The sequence below is a fragment of the Berghia stephanieae genome, chromosome 3, assembly GCF_034508935.2.
Source record: "Berghia stephanieae isolate SIO BIC M18660-M18661 chromosome 3, UCSD_Bste_1.3, whole genome shotgun sequence".
Lineage (NCBI taxonomy): Eukaryota > Metazoa > Mollusca > Gastropoda > Nudibranchia > Aeolidiidae > Berghia > Berghia stephanieae.
Window position 1 is genome coordinate 86,168,192 of NC_088362.1, and position 17,635 is coordinate 86,185,826.

General features: G+C 35.9%; 1 protein-coding gene across 1 annotated transcript; it reads left to right on the plus strand.

Annotated features, from left to right (window-relative positions):
• Positions 1-1,437: 1,437 nt before the first annotated feature.
• Positions 1,438-12,704, plus strand: LOC144968706 (neutral cholesterol ester hydrolase 1-like). The gene is made up of 6 exons (XM_078907311.1): positions 1,438-3,053; positions 5,643-5,771; positions 7,843-7,966; positions 10,311-10,374; positions 11,411-11,600; positions 11,978-12,704. Exons 1-6 carry the CDS (start codon positions 2,901-2,903, stop codon positions 12,566-12,568), a joined length of 1,251 nt encoding a protein of 416 aa, XP_078763437.1. The 5' UTR covers positions 1,438-2,900; the 3' UTR covers positions 12,569-12,704.
• The last annotated feature ends 4,931 nt before the right edge of the window (positions 12,705-17,635 follow it).

Consider the following 17,635-nt stretch of genomic DNA (forward strand, 5'->3'; position numbering starts at 1 on the left):
CTTATGTTGGTAACAACAAGATATGAAGTGAATAGAAAAGTGCCAGAAGACAATAGAGAATAAAAAATTTTTTCGCGGCGGTGGTGGGGTTTGAACCTGCGACCTTATTGGTACGACAACTCCGCCTGGCAGGTGAGAGCGTGGCTCTACCGTGTGAGCTATCCACGAACACAAAAATATTCGTTTCAAACTCAAAGTCATTACTAGATCCCTCTCTCACCCACTTCTTGAGACCGCCGATTCGTTCGTACACCACCATCGCGAATAATTTTGACCAGCAGTTAAGCTTAATAGCCAATATTCTCAACACAAACATATAACATAGAAACGATTGAGACATTGAGTATACATGCCTGTGATGCGTTCCAAGTTTCACATCCATACAGTAGGACAGACTTCACGTTTGAGTTGAAAAGTCTTAGCTTTAGTTGAAGGGAGACATCTTTAGTTCTCCAAACTCTGTTCAAAGATGTGAATGCAGCCTGTGCCTTTCCTATTCGTGCTTTCACCTCTGCTTCCGTGCCTCCATCCTTGTCAATTATACTTCCGAGATAGCAGAAAGTGTCTATATCTTCGAGTTCCTGATCTTTTACTTTGATCTGCTCCCTTTGACGCGTACCTATCCTCAAGACCTTTGACTTTGCAGGGCCGCCATATGACCTAATAATAACGTCAAGACACACAATTTCCCAAATTTCACCTTGTCATAATCGGCCCGGTTGGCACTAAGCGCCGATTCAATGAAAACAGAGTGCGGTACAATGGACATAAACATCTTTGTTTCATTCTGGTAAGAAACGTTAAATTTCAAATGTCGGTAGGTTAAAATGATTCTTAGAATGTAAACAAAAAAGTCTTCAGACTCGATAATTCTTACAGGTCTTGGGTTTAACTTTTTGACAGGAACGGGATCACCTTAATTTATCGATAGCAGTGTATATGAAGTATTACGAGTAAAAAGTTTTCTGACCAAAATTAAAAATTTTACAAAGTGATGTGTAGTTACAGAGGAGATTACATCTAATATACATACAACGTTGACCAATTGTCTTCTTATTCTTATCAGATATCTGGATGTCATTTTCACACTGACCCAATTGACCTTTCCGGTAACCCTAACATGATCAAAGTTAGTTCACAAATCATCGGTTCATCATAAAAGGAACTCTTCAATCGAATCCAATCCATGCTGCAGTAATGATAAATACTATATATAATATTATTGTTGACAAAGCACATCCGTGTTTAAAACGATAAATTGTATAACTATTCTAAAAAGTGGTCTCGTAACATGTTGCTTTTTTGTTTGTTCTGGTTTGTTTTTAAAGAGATATATATGTAATTAGTGAACCTGGATAGGTCAATCGAGTTGTAATCTTGTGTGTGCCCATTCATTTTGTCAATTTCTCATTTTAACACGTGGTGACGTTGACCGGTATGTCACTTAACCAACATGTACCTGTGAATGATTTTGGTAGAATTCAAATTGTTGCGGTTTCGTTATGGTGTAGAAAAGTTATAAAATCAATACAAAATTGTTCTCAGCCAAAGCAATTATAAATAATCCATAACTTGTGCTCGGTTATCAAACTTCTAAACACTCGGGTATAAACCAATGATTCTTTTGCTGGATATTTGGAAGAAGACTCCATCTGTTACATCCAAGCGACTTGTACTATTTGCTAATTTATTGTACACCTAGGCTACATCTGTATCGACGTGCACAAATTTACAGGTCTGATAACGAAAGTGGTTATGGGCTTGATTTATTATTGTTACAATGCATAACACGTTGGGTTGATTTGAGAGACTATTAATTACAACAATGAGCCCATAACAATTTGGGTTATCAGACCTGAAATTAAGTAAACGTCGATCTGTATCTATTATATGCAACTATTCATAGTTCAACAGTGGGTGCATGCTTGCCAGTCTAATCCAATAAAATACTTTTTTTTCCTCTAACGATAATAACAATATCTAAAAAGAAAAGTAGTATTAGTAGTAGTAAGTAGTAGTAGTAGTAGTAGTAGTAGTAGTAGTAGTAGTAGTAGTAGTAGTAGTAGTAGTAGTTGTAGTAGATGTAGTAGTAGTAGTTGTAGTAGTAGTAGTAGTAGTAGTAGTAGTAAGTAGTAGTAGTGTAGTAGTAGTAGTAGTAGATAGTAGTAGTAGTAGTAGTAGTAGTAGTAGTAGTAGTAGTAGTAGTAGTAGTAGTAGTAGTAGTGTAGTAGTAGTAGTAGTAGTAGTAGTAGTAGTAGTAGTAGTAGTAGTAGTAGTAGTAGTAGTAGTAGTAGTAGTAGTAGTAGTAGTAGTAGTAGTAGTAGTAGTACTAGTAGTAGTAGTTGTTGTAGTAGTAATGATAATGATAGTGGGGTCCATCTTAATTGACCAAGATTTAAAATGGAAGTTTTCTGGCCAAATAGAAAACAAAGTGTATTGTCAGTTAAACATATAATTGTGATCAATGCTTTGGTACTAAAACTGATTATTTGGGCTGACAATTCTGTACTGGATACCAGCCATCATAGTACCAATAAATGAATGCCAAAAAGGAGATTTGAGTTGTAGCACAAATTAAATGTGATATGTACAAGGACAGCTATAATAGTATAGCATATACTATATATACATAGCTATATAGTGTATAGGATATGTATTATTGTAAGCCGATGAATAAATTGTAAATAGATATGGATACCAGTACAGAGTGAACATTGGGCCATGAGAGGTTGACATCACTAAAGCAAACGAATGACATATAAATTCTAGGATTATATTATGTTGTAATGTTGTATTGTCCCCAGATTATATAAATACGCAATCATCAACCTATTTTTAATGGTAATCAAATGATATAATTAAGAGACAGAGTAAAGTTTTTTAAAAATATTCAACAACAAATGTCTGCCTTAAAATACGCCTTTTGTGTTGCTGTGACAGCAGTGTTAAGCATGTGGATAACCCAATATATGCAAACCGATATTCCAGAGGGAGTGCCGGAAGTGTGGCATGCAAGAATACTGGATGCTGCTCTACGTACTAATGGTAAAGTGGTAAGTACTAATTACACGTTATATGTAAGAGATATAATTCAACAATAAATTAACGCACAATAATAATCGAATGATCAAACACGTGTCTTTCAGATCGCTATATCGAGATGATTTTTGTGATTATGATATTGATTTGCTATCCACAGTTTATTAGTTTGTGAAATATATGGACATGTGAGAAATCTACTCGACAATGCATTGGACATTGCATCCATACACAAAACAGTTGCCGGTGAGGAGAGACAGATAGTACAACGTACAAAACACAGCACACACAAAACTCTTACCACAAAAATACAACATAGACAAATTTTAACCCCCCCCCCCCCCCACCCCTCCAAAAAAAAATAAAATAAAAAATAAATAAATAAATAAATCAGTTGTCGAGTCGATCGGTCTGTACTTTGGCCTCTAGTTTGATATGGCCTTTTCCAACTAGAGCTACCTACTGTCACAATAGAAGCGATCGAATTCGGATTTTATTCCAATTCAGTCATCAATCACATGATTTGTTGTTGTCCAATGATTGGATATTTCTTAACAAATGTAAACACGCTACTTTGTTTATGAAAGTTGTAAACATACCCATATGTCAAGCTGAACAAAATGACCAATCATGATGTTAGATATTTCAAAAGCTGTGATCACTTTTCATTGTGTGTGTCACTTTGAACATACCTTGCAATGTGACCAATGACCTCGAGCACATAGAAAGTTAACATAGATTATCCCCATTAAACATGACACACTCATGTTAACCTATTGATGCTATATGCTTCGCCAAAAAACTCATAACAACCGTCAGCCGGGTATATAATTTGTAACATTTGTAACCTTAAGCGTTTAGTCTGATTAATACAATTTAGGGAGAACTACTCATAAAATGGCTGGCTAAAAACAATAACAAAGAGCTTAATGAAGTCCATTTCGCTCGGTCTATGGGTTGAAACGTTTTGCAATTTCTGTAATAACTCCCTCATTATTAGGCATGGTTCGTTAATACACCAAACGAAAGGATAAACTCTCAGCTACAGATTGCTTACCTTATGTTTCGACACAGTCACCGTCACAACGAACACAGAGCTGCCAACGTCACACCATTTGACGTATCCCGTCGGTAATTTTTTTTTTTTTTTAATGACGTCCTTTTTCTCGACACCAAGATCGGGCAACCGCCTTCACGTCAGTGTCGCTGGCATCGTGGTTTCCTTTGAAATATTCCGTCATTTTAGGGACTAACATGACGTCTGACTGAAGTTGCTAGGTCGGGACTGTGGAGTGGAGGATTCCATTTTCCTAACCGACGCCACAACTTTGAACTTTTATTTTTGGACAAGGAGAGTTCTTGCGTCGGTATTCCGTTGACTGGCTTTTGCTCTCTGGGTGATAATGGTAGACTCATTACTCGTTTCCAGTGACCATTTGCTGAATGAAGGCATCACCTTCGTTCCCATACCTTTTCAATAGTTTGGAGAAAATTGTTTGTTGTTGCTCTCTCATGCCGCTTGTTAATAATCGCGGGACCCACATTGCAGACACTTTCCTATATCCAGGGATTACTGTTACCGGAATCATATATTTTCGACTTAAGTTTGATTACCGACGGTCAAGGCCCTTCGGCACTTCTCGCAACGAGTTTGATCTTGAAGTTTTGTTTCGATCGAGTCCTCCTTTCACGAACCTTACCCATCGCCAAACCGTGCTATAATCGACACAAGAGTAACCATAAACACTCTTCATTCTGGTATGGATTTCAATGGGCGACTAGCCTTCAGCATTCAGAAATTCAATAACAGCACGCTGTTTGAATCATATATATATATATATATATATATATATATATATATATATATATATATATATATATATATATATATTGGTGCAACCACTTTCATTTTGTTTTGTTTTGACCGAGGTTGTTGACCACATAATAGGACAAATTCGATTGCGTCACACAGAGACGTCATATACCTTAGGTATTTTGACACATCAAGGCCAATTAGTTAGACAAATGTTAAGGTTCTAAGTCAAATATCTTTGAAATTATAAGGAAAATTGCAAAGCTTTACAACCCATCCTCATACTGAGACGATGGGTTGGTTATGTATAAAAATCGACCCAACTAAACAGAAGCAATAAAAAAAATCTGTAAAATATTAAAAGAGAACACACTAAAAATTACAATAGTGGCATAAAAGAAATTCGTGCACTTCCTAGTTGTGACCTTCAACCTTAACACTTTTAAACCTTACAGAAAACCCAACATTATCATCAACTGTCATCATTTACTGCTGACCACACGCTCAATCTCATTGTTTATCATCGTTCTTCGTATCAAAGCAACACGCTGCTTTCCCTTTAAGGGCAAGTGACCTATGCATCACAATGAATCTTCTTTGCACCACCAACTTGCTTTTTGAGAAATGTTTGTCCTAATCTCCTAGTTGGACATTATCAAGAGCCAATATATCCCTGGAATTCGTTTTAATTTTAACTAGGTAAGGATTGTAATGTGGTGTTTTAATTTGTCACTTATTTGTGCCCATTTTTTGTTTTTGTTTTTTTTTTAATTTTGTTTTTGTTTTACAGATTCTGACTTTGGCTGACTTTGGCTTACCTGGAGGTATTTCATGGTTTACACGAGGGATGGTCAACACTGTACTAACCACGCTAATCACTGGAAGTCCTTTTGGCCTTGGCTCGGATCCAGATCTAAAGGTTTGTATGTAATTAAGATTTCTATTATTTGAATTTAGCTGGAGCAAGGGCCATTATTTAAAAGTTAGTAGGAAAAGGGAAGTAACCATTTGAAACTTCAAAATATGAATTATAACAACATTTAATTGTTGGAAACTTCCCAGCAAGCGGTGTTTGTGTTCGATAGTCCCTGCTAATGCATCCCAAAGCATGCCTTAGCCAAATCCTCTGTTTGTTGACTCAAGAACACACGACTGCTCAAATCGTTCATTTCTTCTTCTGTAAAACATCATTCTACCGTCATGACCACCAACAACGAACCATGATTCATCAGTGTACAGGACCGTTGACTACCGAGTCCCCGCCCAGCGCTGGTAATCCGGCGAGTGCGGCGATGATTTTGTCTTTAATGAGAACACATTAACAGTCGTTTGGCAACAATGCTGTAATTGTGAATTCGACATTTAACTGTGAATCTATTTATTTGGCGTCCGGGAAAATTTCCTGCAGTCTCGATTGCAGTTCAAAATCAATTTCTTATGTATTGCGTACGTATAAAGTGATCATTACATTGAGTATGGATTCGTTGCCTTCAGTTCCTGGGCGAACCTGTACTGTCTGCATGGCTTGAAAGCACCGCCATAAAGCCTGGTCTGTCCGTTTGGTGACATTAACCATCTTAGCAACATATGTCACTGGCTGGCATGCTTGAAGGATTGCCAATTGCACGAGAACCTGTTTCTAAAGCCAAACGTGGCATAACGTGAAATGATTAATTACATATTTTAAAATGTTTTTCAGCATCAAAATTCATCAACGTAAACGTGGATATACATTTTTAAATTGCTGTTAACAGCAACATGCAAAAGTCCAATAACAGTACGTGGACATCATGGTGGGCAAAATTATGAACAAAAACAAAAATGATTAAACACTTGAACGATGAATGATACTCACAATAACTCATAAGGCTCGATTGAGAATGTTTTAAAAATGTGTATACAAATTCATATATATATATATATATATATATATATATATATATATATATATATATATATATATTATGAGTGTTGGTGGGTACTTGTGGGTACGAAATGAAGGGCATGGAAACGATTGTTTCGGCAAAAAATACGTGAGTGAACTTATTTCATATATATATATATATATATATATATATATATATATATATATATATATATATATATATATAATATAGAGAGAGAGAGAGAGAGAGAGAGAGAGAGAGAAAGAGAGAGAGAGAGACAGACAGAGAGAGACAGAGAGAGAGAGAGAGAGAGAGATGTTTTTTTTTTGGTGTTTTTAAACGGTTTTACGGCATTTGCAACACATTTAGGTCATATCAGCGCCAGTAGGTACAAAGGAAGAAAATGGGAGAGTAAAAAGATCTGGAATTAAAATTAAAGCACCCAAGAGAAAGTAGGACAAAGGGGAACTGGGAACAAATAGGGATCAGATGTAAAATCCAAGAGCATACTATCAATGTACTTAGTTTGAGATCACCTATAAGTCTCAACCGGACACAAGCACAAGATCCAACAAAGAGGAAAACATTCAAATACTTGAAGTATACATTCAAAATAACAAATATAGTAATACATAACAGAGAGATGATTTACACAGAAAAAAAATATATCCCAAAACAATAACTATGCATTTGACTGTTTCCCTCCCAGCCAGGAATCCGGCCAAGGCCAGGACAGAACCAAGTAATCTCATTCCAAGACAAAGACAGAAAGCAAGTTGGAAAATAGATATAGGGGGATAGAAGACACAGCAAGTACCTCCCTGCCCGCTATGGGAGGTCAGGAACCCCACCCAGAGAGAGAGAGAGAGAGAGAGAGAAGAGAGAGAGAGAGAGAGAGAGAGAGAGAGAGAGAGAGAGAGAGAGAGAGAGAGAGAGAAAGAGAAAGAGAGAGGATCTAAATAGAAAATAATTTTATACGGTATTTTTTAAATTTTAAAACAAAAGTTTATTAACTATTTTTTACTCTCACTTAAATTTTGATATGAATACCGTTCTGATTCGATTGATCATATTTATTTGTTTGCTTGCCTTAATCACTGATAGATTCACGATAAAACGATTGAAGGGGTCCAGGTACGTATCTACGAACCATTAAATATGGCATCCAACAAGAGAAGACCTGTGATGGTGTACTATCATGGTGGTGGTTGGTCATGGTTGGATATAGGTAAGGCACCACTCCATATATTGGAATTAACTATTTAACAAAGAGACTTAATCTTCCCCCCCCCCCCCCCCCCCCCAATCCCAAATCATTTACCCAGTTATTATAACTGCAGATAACTCGCTGAACAAGCTTCAACAGTCGTAGCGTCACTTCCCTCGTAGTGACGCATGGTAACTTAGTAACTGGCTCTAAACTATCGGAACAATGGCGGACGCCCTTATGAAATATATTTCTCTGACGAGCATAAAAGCGTATCCAGAGGAATAAAAACATTATAAATCTGATCACGTTTTGACTTTTACACATTCTGATCACAAGATATATGAAAAGTTTTAGCCAGCATGAAGCATAAAAATTACCGATTTTCTTTGTTTAGAACCACGATGGCGGCCGTTGCTGGGCGACATGACATCAGACTATTGAATCCAATTGGCTCGAATACTAGAATTGCTAATGACGTTAAGAAATTTTTTTCCATTGGTTACAATACTACACTTGTTGTGCATAAGGAAAATGAAGGGTCTGATATGAGTGAAAATTTTTGATGTTTTACGTTATATTAACAATACATACACACACACACACACACGCACACGCACACACACACACACACACACAGAATTTTGTTGCGATTGCGATCACTATATATGTATATTAGATTGTCATTATGATGTAAGTGAAAATGTGTGTGTGTGTGTGTGTGTGTGTGTGTGTGTCTGTCTCTCTCTCTCTCTTATTTTAGCCTTTAAAAAAATCTTAATAGGGGAGGTAGGGGACTAATAATAAGACTATCGCCGTCTAGAAATCTTCAATACCCCTCTATAGTTTTGATATCATTACGTCATCTCATTTTCGCTCTCTCGTTCTCTTTCTTCCATTGCAGACACACACACACACACACACACACACACACAAATGCACACATATTTCCACCTATATTATCATGACAATCTAATATATATATATATATATATATATATATATATATATATATATATATATATATATATATATATATATATCTTCTTTCAGCTTATCCCGCATTTTGCAGGGTTGCCATAATGAATGCCACATCCCCATGCATCTCGGTTCAGCGCATCATCTTCCTTAAGGCCCAGTTCTTTCATATAATCCTTCACCTTATCCTACCATCTAGTCTTTGGGCGTCCCTTTTTCCTCTTTCCCGCTATTTGTAAGTCCAATACTTTCTTTCCCACGTACTCCCTCTCTATTCTCTTTACATGTCCGAACCATTTCAATTATCTTCTCTCATCTTTATTGATACTACGGTCTTCACTTCAGTCAGCCTTCGAATTCGTTCATTTCTCACTTCTTTTCTTGTCCAGCCAAGTGACCATCTCAACATCCTCATTTCTGCCACCTCAACTTCTTTATCTTGTTTCTTTGTTGTAGCTGCTGTCTCTAGTCCATATAACATTGTTGGTCTTACAACTGTTGTATATATTTTCCCCTTCTGCTTTGCGGATATTCGTTTGTCACACATAACTACAGTTTCCTCCCTCCAATTATTCCAACCTGCCTGTATCCTTTTCTTAACCTCCAAGTATTTCAATTGGTTTGTATCTGGCACATCCTCTTTATCTTATCTTTATCGGTGGTTCTGCTCTCTGTTGTCCGATTGACAAATATTCTGTCTTTGATCTGCTTATCCTTAATCCCCTCCTTTCCAACACCAGTCTCCAACTCTCCAGTTCCTTTTCCGCCTCAGCTTTTGTATCATTCAAAAGTGCTACATCATCGGCACACATCATGTTCCATGGTACCTCACGCCGAATTGGTTCTGATTGGCAGCCGTGATAAAAACAAAAAAAGAAACAAAACAAAAAAACAACAAATTAACAAACAAACAAAAAAGAAAAAGAAACAAAAAACAATAAAACAAAACAATAAATAAAAAAAACCAAAAAAACAAAACCAAACAAAACATGCAAACAACCAAAACAAAATAAATAAATAAATACCCCCATCCCCAACAACAACAAAAATTCTCAACAAACGTTATACTATGTTTTTATTGAAATTTATATTTTATTTAGAAAGTTAGAGAGCGAGAGAGACTGAGAGTGAGATAGATAGATAGATAGATAGATAACAGTTAGTGTGTGTGTGTGTGTGTGTGTGTGTGTGAGAGAGAGAGAGAGAGAGAGAGAGAGAGAGAGAGAGAAATTTATTATTATTAGTTTATTAATTTATTATTATTTATTTATTATTAGTTATTGTTATGCGCCTAGAGCTTTATTGTTTAGAATTTAGAGGATTGGGTGCAATATAAATAAATTTCATTATTATTATTATTATTATTTCAAATTGACAAAATCCACAGATGTTTACGACCCTGCTGTCCGCAAACTGGCCAAGGGTGTCCCAATGGTGGTAATTTCTGTCGGGTAAGGATGCCTTGACCATCTGTATTTTCGGTTATTAAATAAATATCCTTTTCTGTTGCATTACTTTTACAATTTATTTACAAAAGTTTATGAGAAAACTGAGCATTAATCTAAGTAGACACTGTAATTTATGAGATTATAATAAATCACGCTTTCATTTTAGTGGAACAAAAATAATGGAACATACAAAAGCTGTCAATATAAAAATATCCATCATGCGATGATTCAGAATATAATTGTGATGCGGCGTTTCAAAACGGCATTCATTAAGTTGTGGTTAAAACAAAACAAGATAGAAGATAAATAAATGAGCAGCTTGGCTTGTTTGGTGGCTAATCGTCGGGAGTAACTTCCCTTTGCACCTAGGTGTGTTTAGCATCGTTGGTAATGCCCCAAGTAGTTTTAAAGTAGGTATTATAAGATGGTCGATGATATCAAAGCTGCCGAAATGTCTAGTAATTATGCTGACGATGATTCTGCTGCTGATGATGATGATGATGATGATAATAATAATGATAATAATGATGATAAATATAGGACCATACTACTACTGATACTACTATTACTACTACTACTACTACTACTACTACTACTACTACTACTACTACTACTACTACAACTACTACTACTACTACTACTACTACTACTACTACTACTACTACTACTACTACTACTACTACTACTACTACAGGAATACACTCAAACGCTTATATTATAAATTAAAAACAACAAAAATACGAATACAAAACAAAGAGATAATTTATAAGGAAAAAAGATCATCTCCCAATCCAATTACTATACATTTGACTGTTTCCCTCACAGCCAATGACTCCGGCCTGGGCCAGGTCAAAACCAAGTAATCTCATTCCAAGACAAAGACAGAAGGCAAATTGGAAATCAGTTATAGTTAAAGAAGGATAGAAGATAAAGTGCCTCCCTGGCCACTATGGGAGGTCAGGAACCCCACCCAGTTTATCCAGTCTTAAAAACTCATAACCTATTTTTTTAAAAACTCGTTTTTCTATATATCGGACAGATACCGCCAATCTCCAGAACACGCACATCCTATTCCACTAGACGATTGTCTCAAGGTGACAGAATATGTCATTAAAAACGCGCATGACCTTAACCTTGATCCAAAACGAGTGTCTATCTCTGGAGATAGTGCCGGAGGCCATTTGACCGCTGCTGTATCTCTCAAGCTGAAGAAACAAATTAAAATCCAGGTATGGGCGAGTGCAATATTCTTTTGTCATAATATGACTAGCATGTTCTGATATAAAATTTTTCGAGTTCCACGTCGACCATAAGACGGATGGGAAGGGAAGTTTGATTTGGGAGATTATAATTTACAATGTAAGCTCTATTTTAAAACATATTTTATAGACGTTCATGTTTTTTAAGATTAAGGAAAGAATACAGGATAAAAAATGAGAGAGAGAAGGAAAAAAAGAAAAGAAAGAAAAGCACCTTTAAAGACGCTTGAAGAAAAAAAAAAAGTGTGTGTGTGTGTGTGTGTGTTTGTGTATGTGTGTATTTCCTGCTACCATCATGGTCAGATATAGACATTTTTGTCAACATTGTATTTAATACACTATTCCAGGTACCAATTTATCCCTGCTTACAACTGTTCGACCTCCAGACTCCATCATACATTGAAAACAGACAGTACATCCCAGGGATGTTGAACGATTTTTCCATGCTCTCTTACTGGATGAACTACGGGAATATTTCATATGAATACATGTCAAAGTTCATGAACAACGAACACACTTCAAAAGTGCTAAAAAAATCGGAATACGCAAGTCGCGTATCTCCCCAGTGGTACATGAATGAACATATAAGAACAGAAAAACTGCGGAACATGAAAAAGCCAACAGACTTTGGAGACGAGAAATTATCTAAAAAATACGAAAAGACGATACTTGACCCAATGTTTGCTCCCCTAATGGCGGATGATTCAAGTTATAAAGATCTTCCACTGACGTATGTATTAACCGCTGGTTATGATGTTTTACGAGATGATGGTTTAATTTACGCCCAGCGACTCAAGAAAATGGGTGTGGACGTTCATTTGGCTCACTATCAAGAAGGCTTTCATGGTATGATATTCTTTTCAGGTGGGCCCATACCGTTTGACGTAGGAAAACGTGCTTTGTCAGATTTAATTCAATTTTTGAAAGACAGGTTATAATAATAGTTTAAAAATTAGGCAGAGCTTGAATTTCAAAATCATAAAAACAAAAACCATCTCATTTATATATCATTATTTATTGGAATGCAATACCATCACAAAATAAATTCTATAATAAATGTAAGTGATATAAAAATAATATATTAATATCAAACATTGATTGCTGTTGCCATTGAATTGATTGATTGAATGCAGTGAATAAAAGAGTTATAGGAAGACTTTTTATAACATTTAAGGTTGCACCTTTTATCAGCAAAATATAAACTTAAAGTAAAGCAGTTTCACCATCATGATATCCATTTCAACACTTTGTATTAAATTTAAACATTTCTTTGTTTTAGTATTTGAAGGTTTTAAGGAGTTTGTGCCACATTTTGGTTATTTCAGTGACAGCAAAAAAAAAAAAAAAAAAAAAAAAGAAAAAAAAAAGAAAAAAAAAAAACCGGAACGAAGACTGAATAGTAAATTTTTTTTAGTAACTATAGATTAACATCAGCCGAGAAAAAGTAAGACAAGAGGAACTAGTTTGAATAGGGAACAGTATAAGATTCTAAGAGCAGTCCATCATTATGTTTGCTTTGAGATCACCTAAAAGTTCCATCCAAACACAATCCCATGTGAGGAATTAAACCCAAATGCGTACAAAATGTTATATTCAAACAAAAACCTATAACAGTACATAATCGAGAGATGATTTCAATGAAAAAAAAATAATATCATCTCTCTATACAAATACAATACGCATTTGACTGTTTCCCTCTAAGGTAAGGATTCTGGCCAGGGCCAGGACAAAACCATGTTATCTCATTCAATCATTTCCAAGACAAGGACAGAAATTGTTTGTTTTTGTTTTTAAGGGTTTTACAACGCTTGCAACACATTTAGGTTATATCAGCGCCAGTAAAAAGGAAGAAAATGGGATAGTAAAAAGTTTTAGAATTACAATAAAAGCACCCAAGAAAAAGTAAGACATATGGGAACTGGGAACAAATAGGGATCAGATGTAGATTCCAAGAGCATACAACCAATGTACTCAGTTTGAGATAACCTAAAAGTCTCATCCAGACACAAGCACAGGTCCCAACTAAGAGGAATACACTCAAATGTTTACCATTCATATAATATAATATGCAAACTAAACACAATACAATGCATAACAGAGAGATGATTTACAAGGAAAAAAATATCATCTCCCAAAACTATACCTATACATTCGACTGTTTCCCTCCCAGCCAAGGAACTACGGCAAGGATCAGGACAAAACTAAGTAATCTCATTCCAAGACAATGACAGAAAGCAATTGGAAAAAGTGTATGGGGGGATAGAAGACACAGCATGTACCTCTCTGCCCACTATGGGAGGTCAGGATCCCCACCCAGACAAGGACAGAAAGCAACATGTAGAAGGAAAACAAATAAATGAGTGGGAGGGAGGGGGCAGACACAAGACACGACAAGAGTGACCGCCACATCCACGATGATAGGGCAAATGGCTCCACACAGCAAACATTGCGTTTACGGTATTTTTGGCACTTTTTGGTAATACTAACAGTGGAAAGGATGGCAAAGCCAAATGATCATAGATATAACAATTTATAATGGCATGTAGATAAACCATTATATCTGCGCTCGGAAGCACCTGGGCATTAATTGAAACAGAGAGTAGAAACAGACGCAAAGAGCAACCTATCCAAAGATTCTTGGATCTCTTTATAAAGTCTAATCTTGAAAAAAGCACATAGTCTACTCTCTCATTCAAGTTTAAAGATTTTAATAAGCTAACAGTATCTCACCACAGGGGATTTTCAAGAAAAAGAGCTATCCTATATATCTTTAAAAAAAAGCGTCTGACAGATGCCTCCCTCTAAGGCAGATCCCAGGGGGTGGGGGGACATCAAATGATCTCTTTCTATAAAACATACACATATGGCGGGGACAAATAATGTAGAGGTGGGAATAGTACAGACAGCAAAGGTAGACCAAGGTCGACCTCTCCCCCTCTTCCAAGTCTATGCAGTATTCTCCTACACGAGTTTTAATTTTGTTTTAAAGGGTTTTACAGCGCTTGTAACACATTTAAGGTCATATCAGCGCCATGTAAAAAGGAAGAAAATTGGAGAGTCAAAACAATTTAGATGTACAATTAAAAGGAATTGAGGAAAAAGTAAGATATAGGGGAAATGGTTAAAAAAGGCAACAGATGTAGATTTCAAGAGCACACTGTCAGTGTACTCAGTTTGAGATCAACTAAAAGTCTCACCCAGACAACAGCACAAGATCCCACTAAGAGGAACACACTCAAATGTTTACAAATCATATGTTAGAAAAAAAATAACAGATGATTTGAAAGGGAAAAAAATATCATCACCCAAAACTATAACTATACATTAGACTGTTTCCTTCCCAGCCAAGGACTCCGTCCAGGATCAGGACAAAACTAAGTAATCTCATTCCGAGACAAAGACAGAAAGCAATTGAAAACAGATACAGAGGGATAGAAGACGCAGCAAGTACCTCCCTGCCCACTATGGGAGTTTGGGAAGCCCACCCAGTCCCACACGAGTGAGAACACCACCAACGCACCGTTATTTTATCAAGAAATTTATACTCTTCTTTATCCAGTGATTTCTTACAATGGCTGGATTTATAACATTAGAAAAAGACTCATGGTCACAATTTAAATTCGGGGACCCTCTGTAAAGCGCTTTGAGCACGTTTAGTGGATACTGCGCTATATAAAAGCTCTTTTTAATTTTTTTTTTAAACATGGAACTGGAAAACAGATTTGGGTAATAGAAGACACTACTAGTGACCACCTTCCCACAATGCAAGGTAAGAACACCTAACCAATGCAGTAGGAGATAATATATAAGGAAAAAAATATGTTAGGACAGAATATTTGTTTGTTTTTGTTTTTGTTTTTAAGGGTTTTAAGGCGCTTGCAACACATTAAGGTCACATCAGCGCCAGTAAAAAGAAAAAAAATGGGATAGTAAAAAGTTCTAGAATTACAATTAAAGCACCCAAGAAAAAGTAAGACATAGGAGAACTGGGAACAATTAGGGATCAGATGTAGATTCCAAGAGCATACCACCAATGCACTTAGTTTGAGATCACCTATAAGTCTCATCCAGACACAAGCACAAAATCCAACAAAGAGGAATACACTCAAATGCTTGCATTATACATTAAAAATAACAAATATAATAACACATAACAGAAAGATGATTTACAAGGAAAAAAATATCATCTCCCAAAACAATAACTATGCATTTGACTGTTTCCCTCCCAGTCAAGGACTCCGGCCAGGGTCGGGACAAAACCGAGCAATCTCACACCAAGACAAAGACAGAAAGCAAGTTGGAAAACAGATATACGGGGATAGAAGACACGGTAAGTACCTCCCTGCCCACTGTGGAGGTAGGGAACCCCACCCAGGACAGAATATTTCTTTAAAATAAAATACCCTAACTCTGAATGATGATACCATCTGGAACAGCCCGTAGCCGAAGCAATCTTTGTAGATGTAATCGGGATATTGTAAAAAAAAAAAAAAGTCATTCAGTCAAAGGCGTTACAAAACAAAAACGTGTGTGTTTATTTGGTCAGGAGGGGATAATGGTGGGTAAAGGAAGGAACAACTCTATAACAATACACAGCAGGGAGATGATTTACAAGGAAAAAAAATATCATCTCCCAAAACTATAACTATACATTTTACTGTTTCCCTCACAGTCAAAGACTCCAACCAGGGCTAGGACAAAACCATGTATTCCCGTTCCAAAATAGAAAGACAGAAAGTAACTCGGAAAACAGCTATAAGGGGATAGAAGACACAGCGTGACCTCCTGCCCACTATGGGAGGTCAAAGACCCCACACAGATAAATATCCATAATCACCCCCATAGGACATGCCATTGCGTGATATCAGTTAACCTCAACTGACAGGTAGGTAACCGAGAAGGTTAATGGACCCTTGAGAGTTCCATCCATTGATATACTTCTTTTGCTGTGGTTCCATATGAACTAGCACTGATTCCACGCAGTGTAGTAAACATGTGTTCTGACTGGTCGGTAACAAAACGATTTCCTTTTGGGAGAAAAAAAGAGCTTTTTTCATTGGTTAGGAGTACAAGATGACGATGGTCGGGAATCAAGCATTGGTATCAACAGCTGATTATTGCTATAATGATATCGTTAAACAAGAGTTTTGCTCAACTGTATGTCGCTATCTTGGGGTTTTTATTACTAATAACAAAGAGCACAAAAACATGGAGACCAGAGGTCAAGGTTGCACTGTAATTAACTCTTTCAATTTTTAAACAAAGGAGAAATCAAAGTTAGCATAACTATAAGAGTGCACATAAATTTGTTTTGAATGCTGTTTACTTTTTTTTCTCCTCAATACCAAAAAAAAAAAAGACTATTGTATATTTCTCATAACTTCCAATAAAAAATCACAAATTTAAGAGTCAAATATTTCACATCTAAATATCAATTCTATATTTTCTTTCCACAGAGATGGAAAGTATAGAACTTAATTTTTAAAGCAAATTCCTATACACAATCCAACAGTTCCATGAATAAAGTTAAATACAAACACATAGCTGATCAGAAGAAATGATTCGATTTCACGTCCAATCAAAAATATTTTTTTAAATGCAGATACTAGTGATCATGTGATATAAAGTACTCAAACCATTTACTTAAACAAACTACAATTCCATCATTATGTCTCATAAAATTTACAAGAGGTAATGAAAGTAATAAAAACATACTGGAATACCTTTGCATTTACAATGTTCTAACATCGCCAATTGGATTTAGAGCTTCGCTGTGTATAAATATTTAATATCATTAATTCTCACAATGAAAGAAAAACAACAACTAATCACTGTCAGAATAAACTTCTGGCATTATAACCGATGAATGTACAAATATAATAAATAACAATATAATATAATAAAATTGTTAACATACACACACACACACACACACACACCACACACATATATATATATATATATATATATATATATATATATATATATATATATAAATACTGCAA

What these genes read in the sequence shown, in the direction of transcription:
- LOC144968706 (XM_078907311.1), top strand. Translation starts at nt 2,901, where the DNA reads ATGTCTGCCTTAAAATACGCCTTTTGTGTTGCTGTGACAGCAGTGTTA. An exon ending in GCTCGGATCCAGATCTAAAG is followed by an intron (nt 5,772 to 7,842) that starts GTTTGTATGTAA and finishes AATCACTGATAG; the next exon opens with ATTCACGATAAAACGATTGA. An exon ending in AGAAACAAATTAAAATCCAG is followed by an intron (nt 11,601 to 11,977) that starts GTATGGGCGAGT and finishes ACACTATTCCAG; the next exon opens with GTACCAATTTATCCCTGCTT.